Source organism: Anas platyrhynchos, chromosome 3 (genome assembly GCF_047663525.1).
Source record: "Anas platyrhynchos isolate ZD024472 breed Pekin duck chromosome 3, IASCAAS_PekinDuck_T2T, whole genome shotgun sequence".
NCBI classification, from domain to species: Eukaryota; Metazoa; Chordata; class Aves; order Anseriformes; family Anatidae; genus Anas; species Anas platyrhynchos.
In genome coordinates this window covers 59,857,528-59,884,007 of record NC_092589.1, presented here as the reverse complement: position 1 = coordinate 59,884,007, position 26,480 = coordinate 59,857,528, and the positions used below count along the sequence as shown (strand labels likewise).

The following is a 26,480-nucleotide window of genomic DNA, read 5'->3' as shown; positions in this document are numbered from 1 at the left end:
CTTTGGTAACATTTCATACTTGCAGAACTTTTCCACAAAAACTAGTCACAGTATCTTGGAAGTTTGCACGAAGCAAAATGCACTGCCCTGCCGGCAACAGAACTGGCCAGAGGGAGACAGCTTCTGAAAACAACCCTAATGTATCTGTCAAATTATTTTCTATTGTAACTGTTCAAAGCTGAATGCCATGTTTTCAGAGGCTTCTTCAGAAAACTGCTCTTCTGGCAGCAGGTGAAAGGCCTGGGCCCTCCCCGCGTGGCGCAGGGCCACAGCTTCCTGCCACCACAGCCGGGCCCACTCCCCGGTGCCTCGGGCCTGAACTTGTAGCTGTCACTTGCTAAATTAGTCCTAATGAGATTACGCGTGTTTAGTACGGCTCACGTGACTGTTGCAGGATCAGGCCATAAGCTCTGTAGGTGTCTACATGCACACGAACACACATGCTGTCACAATTAAAGAGTTTAACAAAAATAAATCCACCTGTCTGCGTTTCTAAGTATTTATTAGCAACCACTGTTGTCTTGAACATTAAACGAGCATGATACTCACAATGTACAGATACAGCATCAAGCTATTCAGACAGCTAAACAGCACTGACTTACTTAAAGTAAGCACCTGTGTAGGTAGTCATTGCTTGGGTTGAGTGACAAAAGTCTGAAAGCAAGGACAGAACAGCCCTGAAACACCAGAGCTGGCCTCATGCCCAAGGAAGAGGGCCTGGGGACCAGTTGCTAAAAGCCAAAGAGAAAACACTGGATGGATCAGGGGCAGTTTAATGGAGGAGGAAGGCACCACACACCCAGCTGTAGAAAGGGGAAGGCCGTGGTGTGGAAGGCGAAAGGGGAGCAGGCAGCATGCACACTCCGTGTGCCTTTGCACTCCTCGGGGTTGTCCCACTGTGAGCAAGGGCGAACAAGAGACACGCTGACAGCTGCGTCTGCATGCCTGAAAAATTACCTCCACTACGTTCAGGGTGACTTCTTGGCAGAGCCCTTCAAGTTGTAACTTGTGTTTTGTAGTGGGTGGGTTTTTTTGTTTTTTGTACTAGAGAGAGGCTACTATCTGCAAGAGTCAGCTAAACTGTCACCTACAGAAACAAATCTGCTGACTAGCGTATTAAAATACATTTATCCATTCACTGCACGTATCACTGGAAAACTACTCCCTCAGGTCAGATTTTTTATTCCCTTTTTTGCTTTAGGCATTGCAGCCATTCCCTTCTTCTGTAAATACACACAAACCTCCTTCCTCTAAGCCAACTACAAACACTATCTTATAAATAGACAGACTACAGTACAGCATACATTTGTCTTACGTAAATACACTTTTCCAAGAGTGAGAAGTGTCTTGTGAAAGCGAACTTTTAAAAAATAACACATTACTTTATATATCACACTGCTCTTTAATAAACACAGTAATGTAATAGATCACTGCTTTCTGTTTTAGGAGAACTTTTTGTTTTCAAGTTGATAAATAATTGCATGTAAGTTTAATTTACTTCAGGCACGTTTTGAATTTGTTTTTCCAGCTGAAGTGAGAAAACTAAGACCTCATGGGTTTGTGAGGGACAGGGCTGGGTGTCAGAAGACCTGGCTTCCAGACACGGGATTTCTGCTGTCCAAGTGAATCCCCTCAGGTTAGATCCAGGCAATAATTGTACATCCGTACACCGACATGACACCACCTAAATTTCACAGATATAACTCCTAAATGCAGAGTCGTAGGGGGTATCTACCCTCTGCCTGCAGCACATGGGCACATAGCGGCACTGGGATAAAGCCAGCTAAGGAAGAACCCGAGCTGCCTTACTTTGGGTCCTCTCCACGCAAGTAACAACCAGCGCCTGGTACAACACTGCGGACATCTCTCTCACAAGGAGCAGAAGAATGTAACAGGGATTTCAACATCTCCACTTCTGAGAACTGTGTGCTTGTTATCCAATGGTTGCTTAAAGTAAAATGCCTGAAAGGATTTTTCAGTAGATAGGATTTAAAATTATTTAAGGGTGAGATGAGCTCCAGACGAATATCCAGCTTACTCGTGGCATGCTCTATTAGGCAAAAAGGCTGCTGCCTTAATTATAACGGGCACAGCTACGTGTTGTGGGGGACTGGTCACACCAGTGTTATACTGGAACATGCCCTACAAAACTGGGTCCCCTTTGGAGGGTGTTCCTGCCTCCCTGCCTACTTTCTGAACTGCAGTACGACAGGGACAAAGATTCTGGACTACACGTGAAGCCCAGTTAATAGGAAATTTCAGGAGGTAACTTTTCAAGATAAAGAGCTTGCTGAGAATGATCAGTCCTGAAACTGTAATTAAAATGAGACGCCCTAGTTCAAAGGTCTTTTCTGGTTAGTAAGCTAGCAAAAGTCACTGACTTTCACTCTGAGCCTCTTTATATGTCCCTCATTTACAAACCAGTGATAAGAATGTACAACTCTCTTTGTGTGGATGAAACAGCTTGTATAAATGTAGGGCTGTACAAAAGCAATCTGGTTTTCAACAAAGATCTCATGCTAAATATGACTTTAAAAAAACAGCTCAGTTTAATTCCAATGCAGCATCTATTTTTGTCCCTAAATCTAAATGAGGCAGACAGCTTGCCTCTACTACTTTATATTCCTCCCAAAACTTCATTCAGCTTGGATCAAATCCCATTTCTCTTAAATGTATAAATCCCCATATCATCTGCAGAACTTGAGTATCACAGGGAGTGCTTCTATATCAAAGCTTTAAAATATGCTGTAAAGCCACAGCAACGATGCACTTGAGTATCAACTGAACTGTGACCAATTCTAACTGTAAAGCAAGTTCATGAACTTCAGCTGTGATATATCCAGTGTGCTGGTTTGTTCAGACTCCCGTTTTAATAGGTCAGGAATTTCAACAGATATATACTACCATGCCAGATCAGCTGAAAAAATTTCTGCTTAACAGTTCTATCTAGATGCTTTGGCCAATACCAGCATTTTCCAGTCCATCTACCTCCCTTATTATTCACATCTCTTTCCACAAAATGTAATATGATAGTACTATTTCTAGATTTGTATTTTCACAGAATCACAGAATGGCTGAGGTTGGCAGGGATCTCTGCAGGCCATCTGGTCCAACCCTCTACTCAAGCAGGGACAGCCAGAGCGGGTTGCCCAGGAGCACACCCACGTGGCTTTTGAAGATCTCCAAGGAGCGAGACTCCACCACCTCTCAGTGCAATCTTCGCCAGTGCTCTGTCACTTGCACAGTAAAGAAGTGCTGCCTGATGTTCATATGGGATCTCCTGTGCTCCCGTTTGTGCTCATGGCCCCTTGTCCTGACACTGGGTGACACTGAAAAGAGCCGGGCTCCATATACATACAAATACATATACAAAAGCATAAAACAACCCTAGAGACAATCAACACTGGTACCCAACAGACTTCTTTCACATGCAAGTGTTGTATGAAGCTGCAGGCTTTAAACCGATTGCCAAAAGTTAGTTATTTATTATAAGGCTTTCTTATTTGCTGAGTAAAAAGAAAGTCTACCAAGTCTACCAGACCTTTCCAAGACACTGCTAAGTGCGTTCCCTCTTGCACAAGTGCCCAGCTTCACAGGTAGATTTAATGACAGATACTATGCTAAGTTCCCAGAAATAAAGATGTTTTGGGCTCCACAGGATAAAGATAACCCTAATGGAGCCTCCTCCTGCAATGGAGAAGTCTGCTGAATGGATACTTCAAATAAATCTAACTGAAAGCGATCAAATAAACTTATGCTAGTTTAGTACTTATGCTAGGTCTATCCTCTCCAATGCACAAGTGCCCTGTTTTACACTGGGAAGGGTGTCCTGGCACAACAGCAGGCCACCTAGTCAGGCTGGGAAGCCCACCCCTCCAGACCAGCCTCCCCAGGCTGCTTCAGGGCTCAGCTGTGTAAATGCACAAGGATGGGGCATGAAGTGCAACATTTAAGTAAAGGAGGCATGCAGTTTGATTTTTTTTTTCCGAGAGTCCAGATCAGGTGCAAGCCTTTAATAAGGATCCAAACTAAAAGGACCTCTGAAATACGAAAATACCTTTTAGAGTTTTAAGTAAATACAAACACTTTGATCATTTCTATATTTCTTTTTATGAAGCTTTTCAAAGACAAATAAATGTAATCCCACCCATAGCTCCCCAGGTGGTCGGTATGACTTAGCCACACAGAAAACCTATCTAAAGGCACCAAAATGCAACAGCCATTACAGATTATATTTGTTAACAAGCTGTCACTGGGGAGTGCTCAAAATAGTTATCACCGTTTGTCTTGAGTTAATTTAAATTTCTGCATGAGTGTTATACCACTACATTTACTGGTGACAACATGTCTTAAGTTTAACAGTTTCTGTTTGCTTCCTTTTGCATGTTTGATGCTGGCATTAAAAAACATTCTCTACACTTTTTCTCTGGCATTTTTATGGATATTTGTTGTTTCTTAAGACTACTGAACAGAGATGATATAAAAATGCAAAGGAAGTTTCTGATGTTTTTTCTCCTCGGACATTTAATGTTCAACTTAAAGCTACCTAAAATGCAGCAAACAAGAGTGTATGTAACACCCCAGTCTAAGAGAGGGAGATAAAAACACAAACTGGAAATCAGCTGAAAGTCTGATAGTACTTGTGATGGAAGTTGCTTACCTACCACTGAAACAATTATATCAGACAGTAACACTTCAGATTTCTTCTCTCCCACTAAAGGCACAGATTTGAAACAGGGTGGGGTTCGATAATCTTTCAAACAAATCTTCCTCCCGACTCTGACTTCCCTCAGAAAATACGAAGAAAACATGTTAAACTGGTTTAAGAAAACATCATTAGTGTTTTGAAACAAATTTTAGACTTCTTAACCCTTTTACTAGAAATGCTTTCACTTCATCATGTACGTATGACACCATGCAATCAATCTATATATAACCACCCTGTATGTCTTTATACACTCAACACTGCACTACATAACTAAACCTAAACATAGGGAATCTAAATCCTCCCAACTAGCTCATTTTTTCAGCCCAAGAGCAGCATTCAAACACATGAACTGTAGACTCCCAGTAAAATTCTGCTTAGTTTTCATTTGAATATTCCTTTTTTCTTTTAATCTTCTTTCCCTCCTTAAATTCCCTGTTAGAAAGGGTGGCTAGAGTATGGAACCTGGCTAAAACTATCAACATACTGTGAATTAATTCAGAAACTGTAAAAAAGACAGGGTACATGGACAGAACCACTGGCACTAACTTGACTGCTGAAACTAAAATAATTAGAATAAGTTGATTTCAGAAAATATGGTCTACCCCTAGCCTTCAATGGTCTTTTATTTTATTAAGGTTTCCATTTGCTATGAAACTTGCATCTTGATATCCCTCTGAACCTGAACTAGACCAGTGGTTCCCCTCTACTCTGCAGCTCTTTAATGAAACATAAGATTATTTTAAGTCCATAATCTTCTCAGCAGGATTATTGACTTGTAGGGCTGACCCTAATATTGCTCATCTGAGCAGTGATCTGGCAGATGCCCTCAGAAGACAAAGGGTAAACACGTACCTGTCTGGAGGGTCTTGCAGCAAGACATAATAGCGGCTTTATGAGTAACTACTTAAATCCGGTTTTATTTGACAATGCTAACCAGATGTCTCCTAGAAAACAAATCAAGTGTTCCAATCACTGCTGCTTAAATACATTCCTTGAATTTGGCCAACAAAGCTAAACAGAAGCCACTCTCAGCCAAATCCAGCTCTTCTGAAGATGAGATAATAAATGAATCATCACAGACATTGGAACAACAAGCCCTATACTATATACGTAGTTTGAATCAACACAATTACGCTGGGGGGGGAAAAGGCACAAAGTACAGACACTTGTGCAAAAAGCCTCTGCAGCTATAGTTTGAAAAATGAGTATGAAAGCATATCCAACTGTTCACACTGTTTACAGGTATAAATTTCTCAGTACATATCTGCCACTTTAACCCACTGGGAATGACAGCCAGTCCAAGCAATAAACAGCAGTGTGCACCAAAACATTATCCCCGACCTGCAACTTGAACTGAGCAGGGAGAGCTTCACAAGACCCTTGAGGAACAGGCCATCGGCTGAGAGCCTGACCTGTTTTCAGGACCCTACACTGCCAATTGCTGGAACTGGAAGATGACTGCCCCTTGCAAATCAGGCCACATATGCCCACTGCCTCCTAGTACTGCAGCTGAGTTATATCCACATTTCATGGAGAGCACAGGATGGTTCAAAAAAAATGCAGAGCAAAGCGAGTTCAGGTGAGCAACTGGACTACACTTCAGGCCATGATCCTTCAAGTACTACAATGCTGCAGAGAGTAAGTGTCCACAGCGGACTCTCAATGCCAGTCCAACCACTCTGTAGACATTGGCAACACAAGACTAAAAAGCCAAGCAGTCCTTCAGCCTTGGAAGCTGAAGGCACACAGTGCAAGGAGGTAGTTTTGGGGTCCGGACACCATGCAGAGCCTTCGCTTGTTCTCACCGTTCTTCTTCTTCACCTCTCATTTCCCCTGCTCCCTCAAAGAGTGGCACAGAGCACAGAGCTGCACAAAACTCTTCAAGGGCCAATATCGTGTTGTTCCCACCTGAGCATTTGTATCCTGGGAACAGAAGGTGACCGTGGAAGCACGAGCAATAGTCCACTTCAAGCAGGCTCTCAGGAAAGGCCTGCTAGAGCAGCTTGGCCCTGAGGGTAGGGAACCAGGTGCCTTGGATAGCCCACGCTTGACATCCAACGTGTCGCCCCATCTGCTCTTCTGGGCGATCCAAGGTCCTGGCTGCTTCCACAGAGAAAGGGAGAGCCTGTTTTATCCACAGGACACAAAACATTTAAAATAACAGGAGCTACCACCACCAGCAAAGAACTGCACCATTTAGTAAACTGCCTTTGAAATCATATTGCCGTGGTACCATGCCAATGAAGTGCAGCCCAATTAGCTCTTCTGCTCTAGCAGCTAAGCCACTGAGACTTTAAAGTGACATTAAAGACTTTCATTTAAAATTGGTTTCTAGTAGTTACGCAGCCTGAGTTCAACATTTTCAAGTCACTGATTTTAGTCAGTAACAACTTTACATTTTAATAGAAAGTCTAAGAACGCCACCCCAGTTCTTGAGAACAGAAACAAATAACGTGCATCACAAACTTCCCAACTTCCAGGTGCTTCATTTTCTAATTCAGATTACTGGAAAATATTGTGGTTTTGTTTGTTTTGTTTATATAAAAAATTTCAGATGGCACCTAAGCACCTGCATGCCTAAATAACAAATAGCTTTACCTCAGTTGTGAAGAAAATTGAATGAAAGATCTCACCATTTATACTTGAAAGTAGTTTTGTAATGGAAGAGCTCAGCATGGTCCCTTGATTTTAAGAGTGAAAAAGTCTAGTTCATAGGTACAAAAATCCAACAGAATCCCTCCATGTAACATCTGTGATCACAAAGCTGCATGAAATTTCACAGTGCAATAAGCAGAGGACATTTCAATATATAGAAATAGATATATTATAAAGTAATAAATTGCATTAAAAAAAAAGTCACTTTCTCCTCCTCCAAATGCAACACTGCTTCTGCTAAAGGTATGAAAAGTACACTGAGATCACAGAGCAGAGAGCACTTGGTTGTGTGTGTTGCTGTGTTGTTTGTTTTTTTTTCCCAGAAAAATTAGGTTGTTTGTTTTAGCTACACCCATGCTGTCAAAATTTGCTGATTTCTTAAAATTGTACCAGCACAAATAGGTTTGACCTTCCATTATTTGAAAAGCTACTCAGGATTTTATCTGGTTAGTATTAGGTGGGTGAATCTAGATGGATAAGAACACCTTGACAGAAAGGAGTATCTTGCCTGAATTATTTTGAAAAAAAATATATACATTAAATAGAGGTGGTTTAAATGAATGTTGTGCTCTGCAAGTGAATTACTATTGGTAACCCAAGTTTTATACTTAACTTCTCTCATTCACTGGGGCAGCAATGAATGCAGTAACAAAATAATAGCCTGCAATCAACTTGCTATGGACCATTACTTTTCCTTCCAGCCTTCTATGCTATAATCACATAGTACTAGGCAATTTACTTCCTATCCATTAAGCAGTTTTGAAAAAAATTGTCTATTCTGCAAACAGCAGGTGGAAAAATAGTTCACTAGTAGTCACAACTACATAACAATCTCTACAACGCCTCTAAGCTAAATGAAACTCAACTCTGGGCAGAGAACTTTTAACCTAACCCACCAAATGTGCTCAGGAGCACTAGTGTCCTCCTGATTTCACAGTGCTTGTTGAAGAGTAAAGCTGGTAAAACTTCAGGCAATGCCTCTCTCACTGCTCAGAGCCCCTGCAGGCAGTAATGAAATTACTGAAAATGGTGTTAAATTCATGCTGTAGCTACCGAGGACAGCTACAGGCCACAGTGAGGAACTGCTTGTGAGGAAGAAACACAGACAGGGAAAGAGCTTGAGGTAAAAAGTAATTAAATAAGTAAGAGTGGAGTTTTGTTGACTATGTCAGCAGCTGGAGGTCTGCTGAAGGCATCAGAGTAGCTTTGTCTCTCTCTCTCAATTACTTCCCCAAAAGCATGGAATTTCATTAACAAGGAGTCCCACATCATGTGTATATGCAAGTTTTATTTACCGCAAATGTCTAATTGGTAAATTGTAGTAGTACTGAACAGTTTTTTTAGTTTTGTTTTGTGTTTGTTTGTTTGTTTTTTTTAATAAAGAGCAGCAGCTCTAGAGAAAAGTCCCAGCAGAAAGAAATAACTAAATAACTTCAGGTGTGTAAGCTGGGGGAAGCAGCATATGATAATCAGTTTCATACAAATATATTAGATATAAATTTATTGAAATAGAAGATGCAGCGGTTACATTTCCAATAAAACACAAGAAAATCAGAAGAGCATTTTAGCCTGTGGATTTTTCTTTGATAATGGAACCACACAGAGAATAGAAAAATAGAACAGTTAAGTTGTAAGTTAGGGCTTACAAAAAGCTAACCATAAACAGGATTATTTTAATCTAAAGTAGGCAAATATATATATTATATATACATGTATATATATATATTTGAAAGAACTGGTAAGTGTGCCTGTAAGGGAACAGTAAACATTTCAAGGCTGAAGCACTGCACAAATGTATTAATCCAATGTAAGTACATAGGAACACACAGGCTATCATCTGAGCCATGTGTGAGCTAATAACGCTGGCTGTCAAGACTACCCTATTAAATGATAATGAAAGGCACCTAGTAAGAGATGGTGAAAATCAATTAACTGGAGAAACAGCAAGAGAAATAAAACATGACAGCCAAACACTTCTCCACTCAAGACATATAAAATGAAGTTTTCTGCATGTTTAAAAAGCAGAAATGCAGTATTAAACTAACAAAAATATACCACTCTTTTAAATCAAGTTAACTTGGTGAGGTATCAAGTGCCTGCGGTTCCTGCTGAAACAAACAGGGACTCAAAATAAGCTGACCCTTTGCAAAATAGCCAATGTAAAGAAAACCCCATTGACGATTTCCAGAACACGGACAATACACTGTAATTTCAAGCTCTTTTGGCCCAGAAAGAGCTGTTTCAGTCCTCTCTGCTTGCTGCCTGCCCACTGCACTAACACAACTCAATGCATGCCACACTGGAGAGTATGGCATGAGTACTAACGGCAGAAACTGGTCCTCAGAAAAACTCTGCACCCTTCCACAAGAAAGCAGTTATACTACTGAAAAACTCCTTGTGAGTGCTCTGTTCACCATTTCTTTTCCCTCAACACCTTTTCCAACTTTTCACAAAGATCCACATTCCCAGAAATGACACTGTACAGCACCAAAAAGAGTCACTGAATGACATACCTCTGATTTGGTTCTTAAACTAATACATAAATGGAATAATTCAGGACTTACTGAAATGGAAGGCACTGTTTTTGAAGCACTCCAAAGACTAAATGGGAACGGCCAAAACCCACCAGGTTTTCTATTTTTCCACTCTAGAGTGCTCTGTCAGGTAACAGACTTCCTTGTTTCTCAATAGCAGAAGTATTTTCCCTTTATCTCTAGTGGTAAACCCCACTCAGTGTTCCACATGTGCTGTAGCCAAACCAAACAAGTTTCTTCTGACTCCTACAGCTTGGATTGCACAGACTGTTGCAAAAACCACCATCGCTTTAGGATATGTTAGCGCCTGTAGTAGCAGCATCTTACCTCTCAGTACTGACTTGAGGTTCAGCTTGGCTTGTCGGTGCAGGTCTTCCACACAAGGTGGTCTTGAGGAAGGCAGGAACACATTTTCCTGCTGGTGCCACGGAGCAGTGTAATGGACAGTCCATCTGCTCTCTTCATCTAAGTTGGAAACAGCTGCAGAGAGAGACAAAAAGAAGGAAACTAAATGCTACTGTAGGTAGGTGTAGCATGTGACCCCATACGTCAGTTTGCCATGCATCCTCTTGAAACCAAAATGATTGTTTTCATTGAATCATAGGATTGTTTTTTACTGCATATAGATTGTTTTTCACCATAGGCTTAGGTCCACTATAGTTTACAGTCCAAACGCTCTCTAGAACCTTGCTTCCATGATAGCTTAAAAGCCCTCCTCTCATTTCTAGTCTAAATGCATTCTCCTGTGATGTGTAAGAAAAACCTTTCTCTTCTCCTGTGTTTATATTTGCTGATGACTTTATTGTGAACTTGCATCTGTTTGCTCCCTCTAGCTCCCAGTCTCGGTAGATGAAATCAGTCTTCCTGTCCCCTGACCCTGCCAGGAGCTTCCCCTTGCTCAAGGGTGACCCTGAGAATGTGACAGTCATCGTGAGAGATTACGACAGGTTCATTTGTACTGTGAAATAACTTTCTCTGACCTCACACACATACAAACCAGGAACCAAAATTCAGCTAAAGCCAACAAATCAGCTACTTCACATTTCCACGAGTGGAAAGCACGTTTGGACAGCAGTAACTCAACGGGGAAATACTCCTTGGAGCAGGAGAGCACTAGAGGGGTTGCATTGGCCACATCTTCCCTGCCAGTATGCACATGAAAGTAACGTGCTGACGCTGCTCAAGTTCAAAGTTCCCTGCAGACAGTCAGTAATGAATCAGCCAAAGCACATAAGTCTAAGATTTGTTTATCATTTATGCTTCCCGAGAGACAGCCATTACCTTTCGTTTAGAGTTTATCATCAATAAAAACTTTTACAGTTGAATGGCCACGTCCCTCCGCCCCGCAATAAACAGGAAAAGGGCAGTTGAGGGTCATATTTTATGATCCCCCAGGCAGCGTTTGGCTTGCGGCCAGCAAGCTGCGTATCCTTGCTCAGCTCTCCAAAGCAGAAAAAAGAAAAAAAAAAAGAGAGAAGAAAAAGCCACTACAGCTGTGCCGCCTCCCAGGCACCTGTTTTGCCGGGTCAGCTCCATTGCACTGCCCTTGCTACCAGCTCTGCATCTTCCCTTGTTTCCACGCCGCAGGTGAATGTGCGCAGTTCGCTGCCCACAGCATCCTTGCCGAAGTTTGTGCCATGCCTCTGGGGTAGCAGAGGAGGTGTGTCGGGAAGCAACGCCAAGGCAACAGCCTCCTGTCACCTGGAAAAGGGCTCTTCCCCTAACACCACAGCCCATCCGCCGGGATGGGTTCAGAGGAAATAACCTGTACTCACATCAAAGAACATAAAGTTGTGAGGCTTAAGGCATACCTACGACATAGTGCTCGATGCCTGTGTTGTCTTAAAGGTACTTGGGGGTAGGGGGGGGTTCTCAGATAAATTTCCTCACTTGTTTTCAGGGACCTCAGAGAAGCTTTCTGAAGAATACCGATTGCTCTCCTCACCTTCAGGACGCCTTGGTCCCACACCCTGTCCCCTCACTGCAGTAAGGGACGGCCACAGCCGGTCTGTGCCTGCTCTCGCTAACCAGAGGCAAACCAATCCCAATTACAACCCGGAGCTGGCAGGTGGATGCCACCGCACCCGCAGACAGGCAGAGGAGGTGGCAGTGGCACAGCAGCCCATGGCAGCCCGTGGCAGCCGTCCCAGGCCATTTCCCCACATCCTCAATGGAGCGGCAGCAGCGGCCGCAGGGCAGCGCGAAAGCCTGAGCTGTGCTCCCCTGCCGGGCTCCTTCCCCGAAGGGCAGCAAGCACGCACGGCTACTTACTCTTTCTCTTCTTGAAAAGTTTCACGAGAAATGTAAGCTTTTTGTTGATGAAAACCACCATTTTCAAGGCGTTCGGCGGCGATCCTGGAGTTTAAATCCCATAAAAAGTCGGAGGTGCGGAAAGGTGACCGCTTCTCAGCCTGGTCCTGCTCAGCCCCCGTGCTCCGAGTTTCTCTCCTCCAGCCTTCTCCCTTTTACTCCCCTTCAGCCACAGCTTTACACCTCCCTGCTGGTGCACAAACCCACTGACAAGCCCTTCGCCCGAATTTCTCCCCCTCAGATGCAATCCAGCGGGCTGAAGACCTCCAGCCTCAACACACAAAACGTGGGGAGGACAAGATAAAAATAAAAGCAACCAATTAACCCCTAATTGCCATCCACGCTGCCCCAGGCCCACGGCTCCCTGCCTGACGGCGCACTGCGTCTGCCTGACCCTGCCACCTCCAGCAAGGGCCAAGCCCAGCTCTCTGCTCGCCACAGCCCCAGTGGGGCGGGGAGGGGAAGGGAAGGGAGAAAAAGGGAGGGGAAAGGAGAGGAGGGGAAGGGCAGCCGCTCCCTCGGCCCCGCAGTGTCTCCCCCTCCAGACACGCTGCCCCCTTCCCCCCCCCCCCGGCTCCAGGCAATCGCAGGGACTGCGGCAGCCCGGTCATTTCACATATTGGATTTCATTCAGCAGCACTCCCAATTTATTCTTATTAGCGTCAGCCCAGACCAGATACATGGAAAACAAAATCAAGTTATTTCTGCCTAATGGAGGACCTGTTATTCGTCAAATGAAGCTCGTGCACGGAGGTGAAACAGCGCAACTTTTTGCCGTGCACGTTCTATCCCCACGCCCTAGAAAATAAATAAGTATCAAGGTCCACGGCTGTCCTTCCTAGGAAGGAACTGTGGTTTTGCAGCAGTTAAAGGGAAAATGCTAAGCAGCGAGTCAATGTGCTCAGCAGGGCATGCCCTTCACACTGTTAAGACTCAAGAAGTAAGCCCTGCCTCACAAAGCAAGCTTAGGAAACTGCCTCGGGTTAACAATGCGAAGGATTTTTTTCCTCAGGAAAGAGAAAAATGCCAGCAGTGGGGGTCTCAGCCTGACCCCAAAGCTGCAGCAGGACCTGGCCTCTGCACCGTAAAAAGCAGATGCTCCACAGGAACTTCGCTCCAAGCTTCACCACGCCGCCGAGACACAGTGCCACACAAAGGGCACAATCAAAGTGCCCCCATCAGTGTCTGAACGCACTGCTACTGGTGTTTGATCAGTATTTTCCAGCTCCACAGAACTGGCGATCACAACGTGGGTTGGACACCAAGAGTGCCAGGACTTCCCAGCAGCTGCTGTGCTCCTGATGGGCTCACCTGTGCCAAAGGGACAGAAGACCCCCACGCCATGGAAGCGTGGTGGTGAAGGCACCTCTGCCTCTGCACTGATCCCTGACCTTACACAAAAAATGACCCCAACGTCAAGACTCTGGCAACAAGGTGACTGCTCATTGATATGTCACCCTGTTTTGCACAGCAAAGACTTGAAATTGTCACCTTCGGACTTGTAGGCCTGATCCTAAAGAAAGCAGGTACTGCCATTCAGGAGGAACCTGCTTTGGACATTGCAGCAGAAATTATAAACTACTTTTCAGGTGACAGTTTAAACGCCATCTTCTACATAAAACTCTGAGCCAGGAACTCGTTTTTTAGTGTGGTGTTGATCTTTTTTAGTGTGTAGGAAGTGCTTTTGCAAGTGGGAGGAGAAACTACTGTGCATTTGCACAGGAGAAGTTGACGCTTTCAAGCTTGGCCATGGACACAGATTGATCCTGAGGCCTCTTGGGCATCTCACAGTGGCTCACGAGCCGCAGGCAGCAGATGCCATCCCCTTTTCAGGATCAGGTCCCGTCCCTGGTGTTCTGCCACCTTCCTGGGTACTTTGGACAGCTTGGGAAACTCCTCCCTTTTTCAAATTCCTCCTTTTTTCACCGTGGGCTGCTGAAGTGTCCCAAGTCCAGGGTTGCTCTTTGTTATTGGATCCTCCCCCAGCCCGAAGCATTTCTAATTCCTGAAAACAAGCGCTTGACGGCTGTTGTCAAGCCCTGATCTCCAGCACGGAGGCACAGCTATTCAAAACCAGTAACAAACAATCCATAAAATATGGCTGCCTTTCAGCCTCCCTTCACCTTCCCTGTGGTCATGCTGATAAGGTGGCCAGGCATCAAAAACCAGTGCCACGGGGGATGCCTCAAGGAACATGTGTCTGCATTGCTCAGAGTCTGCAGTGGGTCAGCATTAACCCCAAACTCATCTTCACTGGAGACAAACCCAGTGGCTTCTATGAAATTCAGCATATTGTCTCAACCTGGTTTTTATACAACACTTTGCAAGGCACAAAAACTGTCTGCACAACTGGCTCTGGTGGTAGCTCCCCTAGGGCTGAAAGCATGAAGGAAGTGTGCTTCTCTATAGGTGGTCTTTTTCACATTGGGAAGAGAAGAAAAAGATGGGATAGTTTGAGAAAACTCATGTTGTTGTCACTACCCAAACAGACAAAGGCCTTTACCCTCCAACTTTGCCAGTCCAGCGGTCAACGTCCACATCCCCCAAAACAACACCACCAACACACTAAAAACTATCACTTCATGAGCCTGGCTGGCAGCAGGCTGGGGAGGCCCTGCTCCGTGGCACACTTGCAAGTTCACCTTGGAGGAGTTAATATTAACCCGCTGCCTCAGCTCCCACATCCTTGGAAACAGGGATGACGCTGATTTGCCACCTCACACGGATACTGCCACGAGCAATAAAGAAAATGAGTAAATTAAGTAAATAAAAGAATAAAATGATTAAAGAAGTTTTTCCACTGATTTTCATGCAGGAGGGATGAGCCCAACACACATACCAACCTCATGGCATTAAACCACTAGCAGATGTATCTGCCTTGAAAACTAAACTTTAAGCGGTAAGCCCTAGAGATTTTATTTAGACAGTGGAAAAATCCTCCATTAAACAGCTGCATAACAGCATTGTTACTGTTTTAAGAGAGGAAAAAAAGAGAAAATGTGTAACTGAACCAGGAACTGCACGTCAAGAGCTCTTCCAGTGAGCCTCGATGCAATAACCAAAAGGGAAAGTTAAAATGCTGGAAAGCAGATGGAATCAGCACCATGAATCAATGCGTTTGCTTTTTACCGATCTCAGTCACTCGCTTGAAATAAAATTTCGAATCAAAATCAGCTCACGTGAGGCTGCAGAGGAAGAAGCCTTTGGCAAGGCCATTGTATTTCTAAGGCCATGCTGCCTTAAAAACCATACCTGTACTTCTACTGGGGACTTTTGTCATTAGGAAAACTGACACGAAGCACCTGCAATAAGAAACACCGAATGTAGCTGTGTTCAGGCTTTATTCCTGCTCTGGCCACCTTCACCCATGCCTCTGAGCACTTGCTGCTGTTTAAATGGATTCAAACCCACCCCTGCAGACCACAGGAATTAATAATTTATGATTGCAAGGGCTTTTTTTTCCCCCTCCTTTCAGAGCCGATCTCGTCTGGCCATCTCCTGGCATTTTTCAGGAGAACAAAAGTGCTCCCCCCACAAAGGCCACCCGTCCCAAGCGGGGAGGCACTCAGCTGCCCTCCGCTCTCCAAGCGAGGCTGCTCACAAAGGCCTCTTTCAAGGCACCCTCGGCCTGGGTGAAGCACGATACCTCCCCAGCTACCAGGCAATCGCAATTCATTAGACCTGCGATCAAGACGAAGAGGAGAATGCACGGGGGAGAGGGAACAAAGGACGAGAAGTATTTTATCCCAAAGCCACCACAAAAGAAAAGAGGGACCCCCGGCCCAGTGAACTCATGGGGAAGCACCAAGCCTGTCTCCACGCAGGCAATTACTGGGCAGGTATTGCCTTAAAGAAAGTCCCTTCATTTATTCATCCCACCAGGGATTACAGCTCCAGGCTCTGGCCAGGGGGCTGCCTGGCAGGGGAAGAGAGGGGAAGATGAGAGGGAAAAGCAGCAGCAGCACAACCTAAGCCAGAGAGGACAGAAAGGCAGCAGGCGGATTGATCTGATGATCCTATTTAGGTCACAGCACAATAAAGCTAATTCATTCCTTTTGCAATTCAAAACATCTTGCCACAGATCCTCTATCATGCAAACGCATCACCAGAGAGAATAGGGAGAATTTCCAGCTGCATGCAGACAAAGCAGCAGCTCTGCTCAGGTAGAGCATCTCCTGACACACTGTGTCTGCAGACAGAGCAGATAACGTTTAGTGGATGTGCAGTTGTGTTGAATGTCTTTGTTTTAAATTGCAGGACACAAGCCTGTGGCCATTCCTGGACTAAGGCAAACTCAGCTCCCAGACGAATCCTTAGCTCTCCCCATAGGAAGACCCTTTTAACATTCCACCAGGAAACACTGGGATTTTAAATTCCAAATCCACTGTGCTACAGCTTATCCTTAAGAACTGATCAAAAGTGGCTGCAGCAAATCTCTGCATCATCTTACTTTTGTTTGCCCTAAAAATGCACCATGGCAAAGATAGTCCTCTTATGTCTTAGGGATGGGGGGGGGAGGGGAACAACACAATGTGAGCAAGTTTGCTTAAGTTTTCACATTTATTCATTCTGTGGGACTCAGAGTGAAACCAACAAAACCAGACTGCAAACCCACCCCTGCTGGACTTCTGTCCCACACTGTCTCCTTGTCAGGTCTGTAATTCCGTCTTTGGCAGCTGTGCACTTGTGGATCCCCACTAATATCCAACAGACATCTTAAATTAATCTCAGTCTGCATTCTCTTTAGGGGTGTCCTAAAGCCCACTCATTTCACTTATTTAAAGGTCATAGAAAGAATTCTTGCAGCATATCTCAGCCTCCCCTCCCAACACTGCTCTTTGGGAGGCTTTTAGTTATATATGGATTATCCTGGTACAAGGAGTTAGCATGAAGAGCTAGCAAATTCTTTTTTTTCTCTCTCTTTTTTTTTTCTTTTCTAAAGAAACATCTTCAAGAAGGGCCTGTGAGCACACCAACTATAAAGATTTTTAATTATCAGTAAATAAAAAGGAGGGGGCATTAAGCAAATACAGGCATCACCATCTACTTCATCGAAAGGCGATCCACAGAAAGATGAAAAATGGAAATTCTCTCTTCTCCTGAATTAGTTCTGCTGTTTCTGCCTTCATTTCCTGCCAGAAAGGGAAAGGAGCGCCCTATTATTTTTTTTCCTCCAGAATCCCTTGGAAGAAAGAGCCAGGTGAGAAACCTTTGAGAGATGCTTCCCCCAGGCTCCAGGGCAGGTCTGACCCCTGGAGGGGAATATTTGATGTGAATGTAAAGGAGGAGGGGGGAGATCAATAACACAGTCAATGTGAATAAAGTTTACACCCTTGGGAAAATGAATCAATAAAACCACAGCTGTATTTTCCCAAAATTATTCTGCAGAATGTATTATGCATGAGGAGCCTCTTCCTCACTCCCATCCCTCTGGATAATGATAAAACCAGTTCTAGTCTTTCACATCTTTTAAGGACGCTGCAGTACAGCACTAAACAAACTTCAGTCCCAGTTTGATTTAGACAGACAGAAGCGCTGCCTAGCAAGATCTCTACTTTGCCACCATGCCAGAAATCAGCTAAGCTAACACACAGCAAAACTCAATTTACATTTCTGTTTTTAAACCACAGCTGGTTTGTGTAAAATAGTTCCAGCTACAGCTGTTAAACATCTCTGAGGCAGCCCACGGTGTATAATATTCTGTAAAAAGCACACACCCTACTCCAGGAATGAAGACATTCAGACACTGTTCATATAAGCCCTGGAAATACTTCTTGTTATGTCAGGGCAACCAGCATCCTGCTCCTCTTCTGATGAGGAAAACCCTAAGAGGACAAGGCAGCACCACAATCGGGAAAACACTTGCACTCACCTTCAGCTGCTGGACATAAAGGGGTGCTTTTTTCCCTGATGCTATGAATTATTTACCCTGACATCGCTGCCACCATCTGCCGATGAGCAGCGCGCTGCCCCTGCTCTGGCCGTGCCACCACGTTCCCGGCAGGCGCTGGACAAACAAAAGGCCGGCCGAGATGGCTGAAAGCTGCTGCTGGAAAAAGCCACGAGGGATCGTTCAGCTGGGAGGGGTGGTCAACCTTCTTTGGAGACGCTACCCAGCTGCAAGTTTAATGAGGAGCAGATCACACAGGTGCAGAAAGACGCTTTTATGAAACTCTGTCCATGCTTTCGGGCAATGGCAAGCGTGCTCAGGGAGGAACATGACATTTTTTAATTTACAAGCAGGGAAGGGCCTCTACAGCCCTTTGTGTTGAACTTCCCTGTTCTGAAAGCCCTTGTTAAAATGTCCAAGGACAGCTGACAAACAAATGAGAGTACTAAAGCCAAGGAGGAAGACAAGTTATATTGCAGTCATCATGGCTCAGACCAGAAATCAGATGAACAGGGGAACAAGACTCTCAGGATGAGCAGCGTGTGGCCACCACAGTACCTACCAATTTTTCTCCCTCCTCCACGATTCAGTCTCCAGCGACACCTGCTCTTATTCCTCTGAAGGGATCAGGATCTAGCGAGCAACCTAGGTTGCCAGTATATTGAAAACCAGTTTCCAAACAAAAGAGAGGAGCTGCAGCCTAAGAGCTTTGGGGCATTCTGCCTTTAAATGAGTAACGCTCAGCTCTCCGCATGCCTGCGTGTGCACAGGAGACACGCGGAGGCTGATTAAGTGCCGCTCGGCTGTGGCTGCCCAAGTGGCATCACGGGGCTTCCTATTTATTCCCTGCCAGTGACTCCAGGTCAGAACCGGTCAGCTCACAAGTGAGATGCTGTGTGTGTATCTGCTGTAACCGCGGGCAAACCTCACTTCAAGCTGTGTTTTTCCAATCATGCATCATCCCCACAATCCAGGTCCCGTTGCGGTGTATTACAACATCAACTGAGATGTAATTGTGATGAGCCACTTAAAGCGTTTTTCTGATGAAAAAAAATCACCACAACAACCCCTCTGCCCCAGTTGCTGTGTAGGCCTAAGAATATCACCTTTGTTTAGTACCACATATGCTTCGAATAGGTCTGATCCAGTCTACTTTTCAATTGCTTGTTACTAATTTCTTAACTGTGCAATCTTTGCACCTCCTTTTGTGTTTCCCAATAGAGTTTGAATACTCTTTTTTTTTTTTGCAGTGTGTAAATCAAACCAACCGATGCCCCTCCCTTTTTAAAAAATGATCATGCTCTCCCAATTCCAACTCTTCCGAGAGATTTAGGAAATGCAAGTAAAACGCCATGTGTTGGAAACGAGGTGGGACTAAGCATTTCGCGTGGAAATAATCACTTTGGGATACCCAAGCAGACACATTTAATCAGCCAGTCATCTCGAGCATATTTCAGGTCCAGTCCTGTGCCTTTACACAATGAGATATATTGATATTTGATCTGCGATTAGCCCATAGCTTCCTTTCTATGAGACAAACTGCCCTTAGTTCTTTCTCCCACCAAACCCAGTGCCCCCACATCAGCTTGAAAGTACCAGAATGGGGCTTTGCAAGCCTTCCTCAAGAGGTGTGAAGAGGAGGAGAGGGCAAATACACCAAAAGCCAACCTTGGTGGGGCTTGTCTGGATTTGTTTTAGGAAGCATCCTTAGCCCACACCATATCACTTCTCCATGTGTGCACGTGCACGGGTCAGAAGAAGAGGACGTGCAGGTGCGGAGGCCCAGCTTGCCACTGGGGAATGTGCAGAGCAGCAGATGCCATGAATGACAAACCTCAATTCACAGCGAAAACATAGGCAAACTACACCGAAGGCAAACTGCAAGTAAGCTGCAAAGGAGAAATGTAGGGTTAAAAGAAAGCCAGCATCCTCTACGACAAAGAGTGGAATGAAACCGAAGCTGACCACTTCATGTTATTCGCTATTATAAGAGCACTCTAAAACAAGCCAGCACTGGAGTGACAACAACAAGGGCGCATCGTCCTTCTCTATTCCACTGTACTATGCAAACTTTGCAACCGAAATAAGAATAGTTGCCATGGTGAAAAGGGCAAGGCGAAGGAGAGGCGGCTGCTGCTGCTGCTGCACGCGGAGACTGCCACCTACAGCGTCGCAGCCTCGCTGGCCGCCGCGCCGGCGTCCACCAGACCGTGCTAATTGCAGTCTGGGGGTGACGGCGAGAAGTCACCACTCGTGTACTCCTAACCTACATTTCCTGCCTGAGAGAACCACCAAGCATCCTTTGCCAGTGGCTGCTGGATTCAGGCAGCACCATAAAAAAGTAGAGGGCAGCTTTCTGAAGCCTCGCTTGCAGGAGGAGCGACACCCAACATCCTAAAACACAATCCAGTACTGCAAACCAGCAGCAACCAGCTCACTGTTTGCTTTTTGTTGTGGGTATTTTGCACAAGCTAACCCTATAGCTTCACAGTTTCAATATTTTACTGCATCTCTGCTAGAGTAAACACTGCCATAGGAAGACCAATTCAGCTGAAGGCTTAACACAGCTAGAGAAAGAGCCTACAAGCTTGCAGCAAAATCACAACAAGTACAAAAATCAACAAGTTTTGTGCTTCTTTTGGCTCCTCCAGCATTGCTCCTGTGGCAAACTGCTCCCAGCAGAGAGGGTGCAACCATCAGTACAGACGCAGACAAAGGCAGAGAGCCATGTGCCAACAAGCCTGGCTTCGGCAAATTACCAAACAAATTCACCACCAACTTGCAGAGAGTGCTTTCCTGAGCACACAGTTGTCATTCAAGGCACAATCCTTTCTACTCATGTGTAAATATAACCATTTAACAAGGGTGGAAAAATACAAATTTCTTCTACAACTGGGATCCCAGCCGCTAACACCATGCACCCTGTCATTCTGGGGTTTGTTCTCTGAAGATCCCACTCAGTTCATTTTCTCTTCTTCACCACTAAGTAGCCTTCGCTCCATTCCTCCATCTCCCATATGGTTAACGTGAATGTGGCAATTAATATGCAATTAATAAAATGGTGCGATCAACTGCTTTTGTTCCCAGAAGCAGCTGGTCTGCATGTTACAGCGTAATTAGACAAATTAAGACGTACCGCTTTTGTCTGCCGATGAACTGACAGCACCGCTCATGCTTAAATGTCACTAAGCCTATTGGCATTTGGGATTATTTTAAACATGTCTTTTTTTATTAACACTGGAAGGTATCAGTGAGCCAGATTTATACGTTGCCGGCTGCAACGACAGCAAGGTGCAAGTTTGCTTGACCTCCCAATGTTTGCACAAGCCCACCAAGGGTTAACAGCAGAAGTGAGCTATTCCAGAGAGCGAGCGTGCTTCTCCTTGAGCAGCACAGAGCCGGTGGCTCTGCATCAGGGACAAAGGCAGATCTGATCTGTAGCTGTGCCCAGGCAGAGGCTTGCAGATCTTGAAGCTAGCTACAAAGGGTGAAGCAGCGTGCACGATTTTCCATTTGCCATCAGATTAGGTTAGGGAAAGGAGAGAAGAAAAATCTTCTGTGATCTACGAGACTTCACACCGCTTCCTTCAGGAGGCGTTCGTCTGGGCTCTGCAGGAGGAGAGGCGGAGGAGAAGAAGTCTTTGATGATTTTTGTATGTAGGAACAGTTAACAAGACAAGCAACCAGGAGGATTTCTGCTGCAGGAGCACTGCAAATGAGCCCAACAGTGCAAAAGCCCCTTACCACCACAGGACATGTGCAGGCACACAGCCATCCTCAGCAGCTAGGAGCGGATGCGCGGAAGGAACTGATCTGCAGAGTCCTGAAAAACAGGCTCCAGAAGGGACGATAGGAGTATCTGCCTCGTTAATCGGAGAATTTGCTTTTCTGCCCCTCTGGCACAAGAAAATGCACCTCAGCTATAAAGCCTGGCTACCTTTTATCACTTCATCTCACAGTGCTGGCCTGTTGGGGAAGAGGCAGTAAGAAACAAGGCACAGCAAAATGGATTTTGATAACGCTACCATCATCCATTTCTGATTGCTACTGTGACTCCATTAGCCAGGCCGATAAAGGCATCCCCTGAAATGCTTGTGTCATTTCTGTGGCATTTAACATCGTCCTTGTCAGGTCTCAGCTTTAATCTGCTTTGAGCCTAATTTTCTTAAAACACTCAAAACTAATTATTACCTACAGTGCACCAGAAAGAGCAACTTCCAGTAAGACACTGTCCCCACCATCCAGGAGCTTTACTCAGACGAAGCACCGAGGAGCCTTTCCATTCTGTTTTTCATCATCCTCAAGCACCAGCTTTCAAGTCTCACCTGTTTCACACCTGGGTTGGCAATTACGCTGCTCCTCCTCCTTAATCACAGCAGATGCTCACTGCTAAAATTGCTAAAGACACCGCAGAAAAGCTGTCTCAGAGCTCCCCGGTTTTTTTCAGATTCCTCCAGGCACACTTGAGGGATGTTACCGAGCTCCCTATCAAAGCCTCCCCGCCTCTTCCTTGCGCTCCTCAGAGCCACACACGGTTTCTTGTTTGATCACACGCGAAGGGGAAGGCATAAAAACCATCCCCCACCAGCACCATGCTGCAATGCGAACACAAATCCCGGCGTTTGGACCTGGCAGCACATGGCCAGGCTAGCAGTGTGTTTTCTTTCAGCAAGGCAACACACCAGGGCCTTCGTACTCGTGCTGCTCATTCACTTCTCACAGTGTTTTACGGCATCCCAGCAGTAACCAGTGTTCAGCATTTGGGCCCCCAGCACAAGGACATGGACCTGTTAGAACAAGTCCAGAGGAGGGCCATGAGGATGATCAGAGGGCTGGAGCACCTCTCCTGCAAAGACAGGCTGAGAGTTGGGGTTGTTCAGCCTGGAGAAGAGAAGGCTCTGGGAAGGCCTTACAGCAGCCTGCCACCGCCTAGAGGAGGCCTACAGGAAAGCTGGGGAGGGACTCTGTCAGGGGGTGTGGTGACAGGGCAAGGAGAAATAGCTTTAACCTAAAAGAGGGTACATTTAGATTAGGCATCAAGAAGAAATTCTTCACTGTGAGGGCGGTGAGGCCCTGGCACAGGCTGCCCAGAGAAGCTGTGGATGCCCCATCCCTGGAGGTGCTCAAGGCCAGGCTGGATGGGGCTTTGGGCAACCTGGTCTGGTGGGAGGTGTCCCTACCATGGCAGGAAGGTGGAATGAGATGGTCTTTGAGGTCCCTTCCAACCCAAACCATTCTGTGATTCTGTCATTTTCCAAGTTCGTCCCTGCTCCTTCTCCTGCCCTCCCTGCACACATCCACAACACTCTCGTGCCTCTCCAAAGGGCTTATGAGCTGCACCCCAACAGCTTCATTCGGCACAGGAGACCAAGACCAGGTGCCTGGCCAGGACACGACCACCCCAGAGGCAGGGAGGTTTGTTCTGTATGGCTCATGCAGGGAACCTGCAGCAAGACAAGCCAGAAATGCAACACGTGTACTGTGACACTGAGAAAGGTTGTCATTTATCCAAGACCTGAAGTAATTTTATACAAATGGACGAGTTCCTTTGCTTTGCAAGGCATTGATGGCTTTTTTGGCCAAATGAATAAAATTTCCAAGAAACAAACAGGCACTGGACAAGCCCTTGTTAAGAACAGTGACAGAAAAGCGGTATTTTTTTATTTTTTTTTAAAGCATGCAATAAAAATTATATTCATGTTGCTTTTTGTCCCAAAAACAAACCCGTCTTGTTTGTGCTCTCTGTGTCAGCTGTTACGGTACAAGCTCAGTGCCCCAGCTAAAGCCGGGCGCTGGGCTGGGCAGCCCCTTGCATCGGGCTTTGTGAGCAGTCACCACGGCCATTCAGCGGCAGAGACTGAGCCCTTCTGTCACTTACACCACCGAAGGCCACAAAGGCTTGCTCAGTGCTCTGCAAGGCCCGGCTCTGGGAGGGATGCAAAGCGATGCAGTCTTTGTTTCGCGCTGCTAAATGAGACGGCAAAGTTCATTCTTTGCCTCCCAAGCCACAAGTATTTTGGCATTTTTTTTTTCTTTAATTTAACTTCTTTTAATTGGGAGATTTAAATCTCATAGCTTTGGGAACAGAAACCTGGAGGAAAAAAAAAAAAAAGACATTGCAAATAGTGAATAATAAAATGCCTTACTCGGCTCTTTATAGATAGGTTTAGTTTCTTTCAAATTCTATACGTTTTTCACAAAACACACATCATGCAGAAAGGTCTCGGCTTTGCAGTTAGGGCAGAGCTGTTGTCCTTAGAAAGGGCAATGAATGAGAAAGAATAGAGCATTCTTTCATGAGCTACTGGGCAACAAAACATGGAGAAAAAGTCCCAATAACTGAAGCTACTGTTTAACAAACATTCGAAGTAATCCAGTACTGCAATTGGCTCCCTCCCATGTCTGCAAAAGAAGGGGAAAACCTCCAAAATCCTTACCAAAACAGCTCTGGCACAAAAAGCAGAAGGGTGCCATAGTTGAGCTAGGTTAGCAACAGCATACTGCATCTTTAAACTCTGATAAAATTTGATGAAAATTCGCTAAAACGCGAAGCAGTGATGCTCACCGCAAGAGGCAGGCGATACTCCCGACAGGAGGAGGTGCCAGTCTCCAACGGCAGCAGTCACTGCCAACAGGCTCTGATGCCAAATTCAGCAGGCATTTAAAACAAAACAACCCTTGGGATTTCTGCCAAGCCCGGTCATCTTAGCACCTCAGCGTGGCTTTGCTGCAGGAAAAGCAGCTACCAGCCATGCACCAGTGCTGGGGCTGGTCAGGAATCGTGAATGGTGTGATGGTGACCATCCCACCGCTGCCCTAATGCTGGTTTTCTTCCAGGTTGAAAGGCTGATACAAGGTGTATTCCTGACCTCCGGCTCTTTTCAGTCATACATCATCTATTTGCAACGAATGTGGCAGTAAAGAGTGGCAGAAGAAAAGCCTCACGGATGCAGAAACAAGGCCGAGCTGGTAAGGCTCAACCTTCGCTTTGCTGTGTCCCTACATTGACGTTTTTATCACTGTTCCTACAGCTGAAAACAAACCACCAAGCCCTAACCCGGTCACTTGATCGCCACAGCTGCAGCATCACAACCCAAACGCATGCTCGAGTATTTTGCTCCAGGAACACCAGAGGTGACCAGGGACCAGGGGGTTCTGCTGCAGTACCTCGACATCCCTCGGAGAGGAAGCTGGCCCCACATGGGAGCGAGTCCAACAATTTGACTTTATTATGCTTTCAGACAGCAGCAACGCTGCCGAGGGCATTTTCTACTGAGTAAATCAGCACTGTGAAACCTCTCGAAACACAGTTCTCATGGCGCTCGATAAGGACCCCAAAGGGAGGCCTTTATCACCAGAGATAAAGCTGGGCCAATAATCACCTGCTGTGCTCGGCAGTTATCACTTGACCCGGTCCCAGAAAGCACTTCCACGCTGAAACACTTTTGTTCCTTAAAATAAACATTAACAGAGGTTAAAAGCAACACAACTCTCCCTATCTCAAAGAGAAATAGGACCTGTCCAGCAAATAACACTTGTAACGGATGGCTTAATTGCGTTCCCATTCTTCTGTTTCCACGGGGTGTGAAGGGACGAGAAGGGAAGGGAGCCAACCAGACCAGCCTGGCCCTATGTGCTGGTACCATGGGCAGAAAAGTTAGGGCAGAAAACAGGGCAACCGATTTTTCCACTCACCATTTAAAGGACTCAGCGTTAAATATGGAAAGTTCAATGGCTTGTAATTCAGACAGAACAAATAAAATCCGCAGGATCGTATCAGACATCAGTGAAACTCAACATGAGGGAGCCAGCAATAAACTCAGTCTAAAACATGTAAAAGTTTATCACTGGGGGACAGAAACAGCTTTTAAAAGCTTTAGTAGGTCACAAGCCCCCTGCTGAATTGCTTATACGTGTGCTATGCTACGAATTGACACAATCACACGCGTGTGCGTGGTTTTTGTAACAGTCAGCAGAACGACACAGAGCTCGTCTCTCTTCGCTAGGGAAATACTGAAGCAACACCAAAAAGGTGAATGCACCTGGGCAGGACGAGCAGATGCTCCTGCTGCATATCTGGGATCGAAATCCCACAACTGAGCTGTGTGAAAACTTCCCAGGTTCTACTTGGCACAGCTACGGCATTGCTCCAGCTCTGAGGCCTGAAGGAAACTCAGCGGTGCCTTGGACAGACCCAGCTGTTTACACACAAAACCAAGTTTCGGTTTCCAAACTTTTTAAACGCAAAGATCACCAGCATATATTTGATGGCTGTTTCTAATACTGAAGTAAAATATTCTCCAGGGCACTGCTCTGTTCCCCAGGCCTCTCTCCCTACTCACCTTCTGGGTTTTATATTTCAAACCTCAGGAAGGGGGGATGA

At 45.5% G+C, this 26,480-nt stretch overlaps 1 protein-coding gene across 10 annotated transcripts in view; it reads right to left on the bottom strand.

Annotated features, from left to right (window-relative positions):
* Positions 1–26,480, bottom strand: part of NHSL1 (NHS like 1) — a 162,933-nt gene that overhangs the window by 37,572 nt on the left and 98,881 nt on the right. For 9 of the 10 annotated variants that reach the window (XM_027454448.3, XM_027454449.3, XM_027454450.3 and 6 more), the window contains exon 2: positions 10,225–10,377. In XM_027454448.3, coding sequence (XP_027310249.3) covers positions 10,225–10,377 — 153 coding nt within the window. Of the gene's footprint in view, positions 1–10,224; positions 10,378–12,168; positions 12,692–26,480 lie in introns of those variants that run through there. The other variant, XM_027454455.3, reaches the window with a different exon arrangement.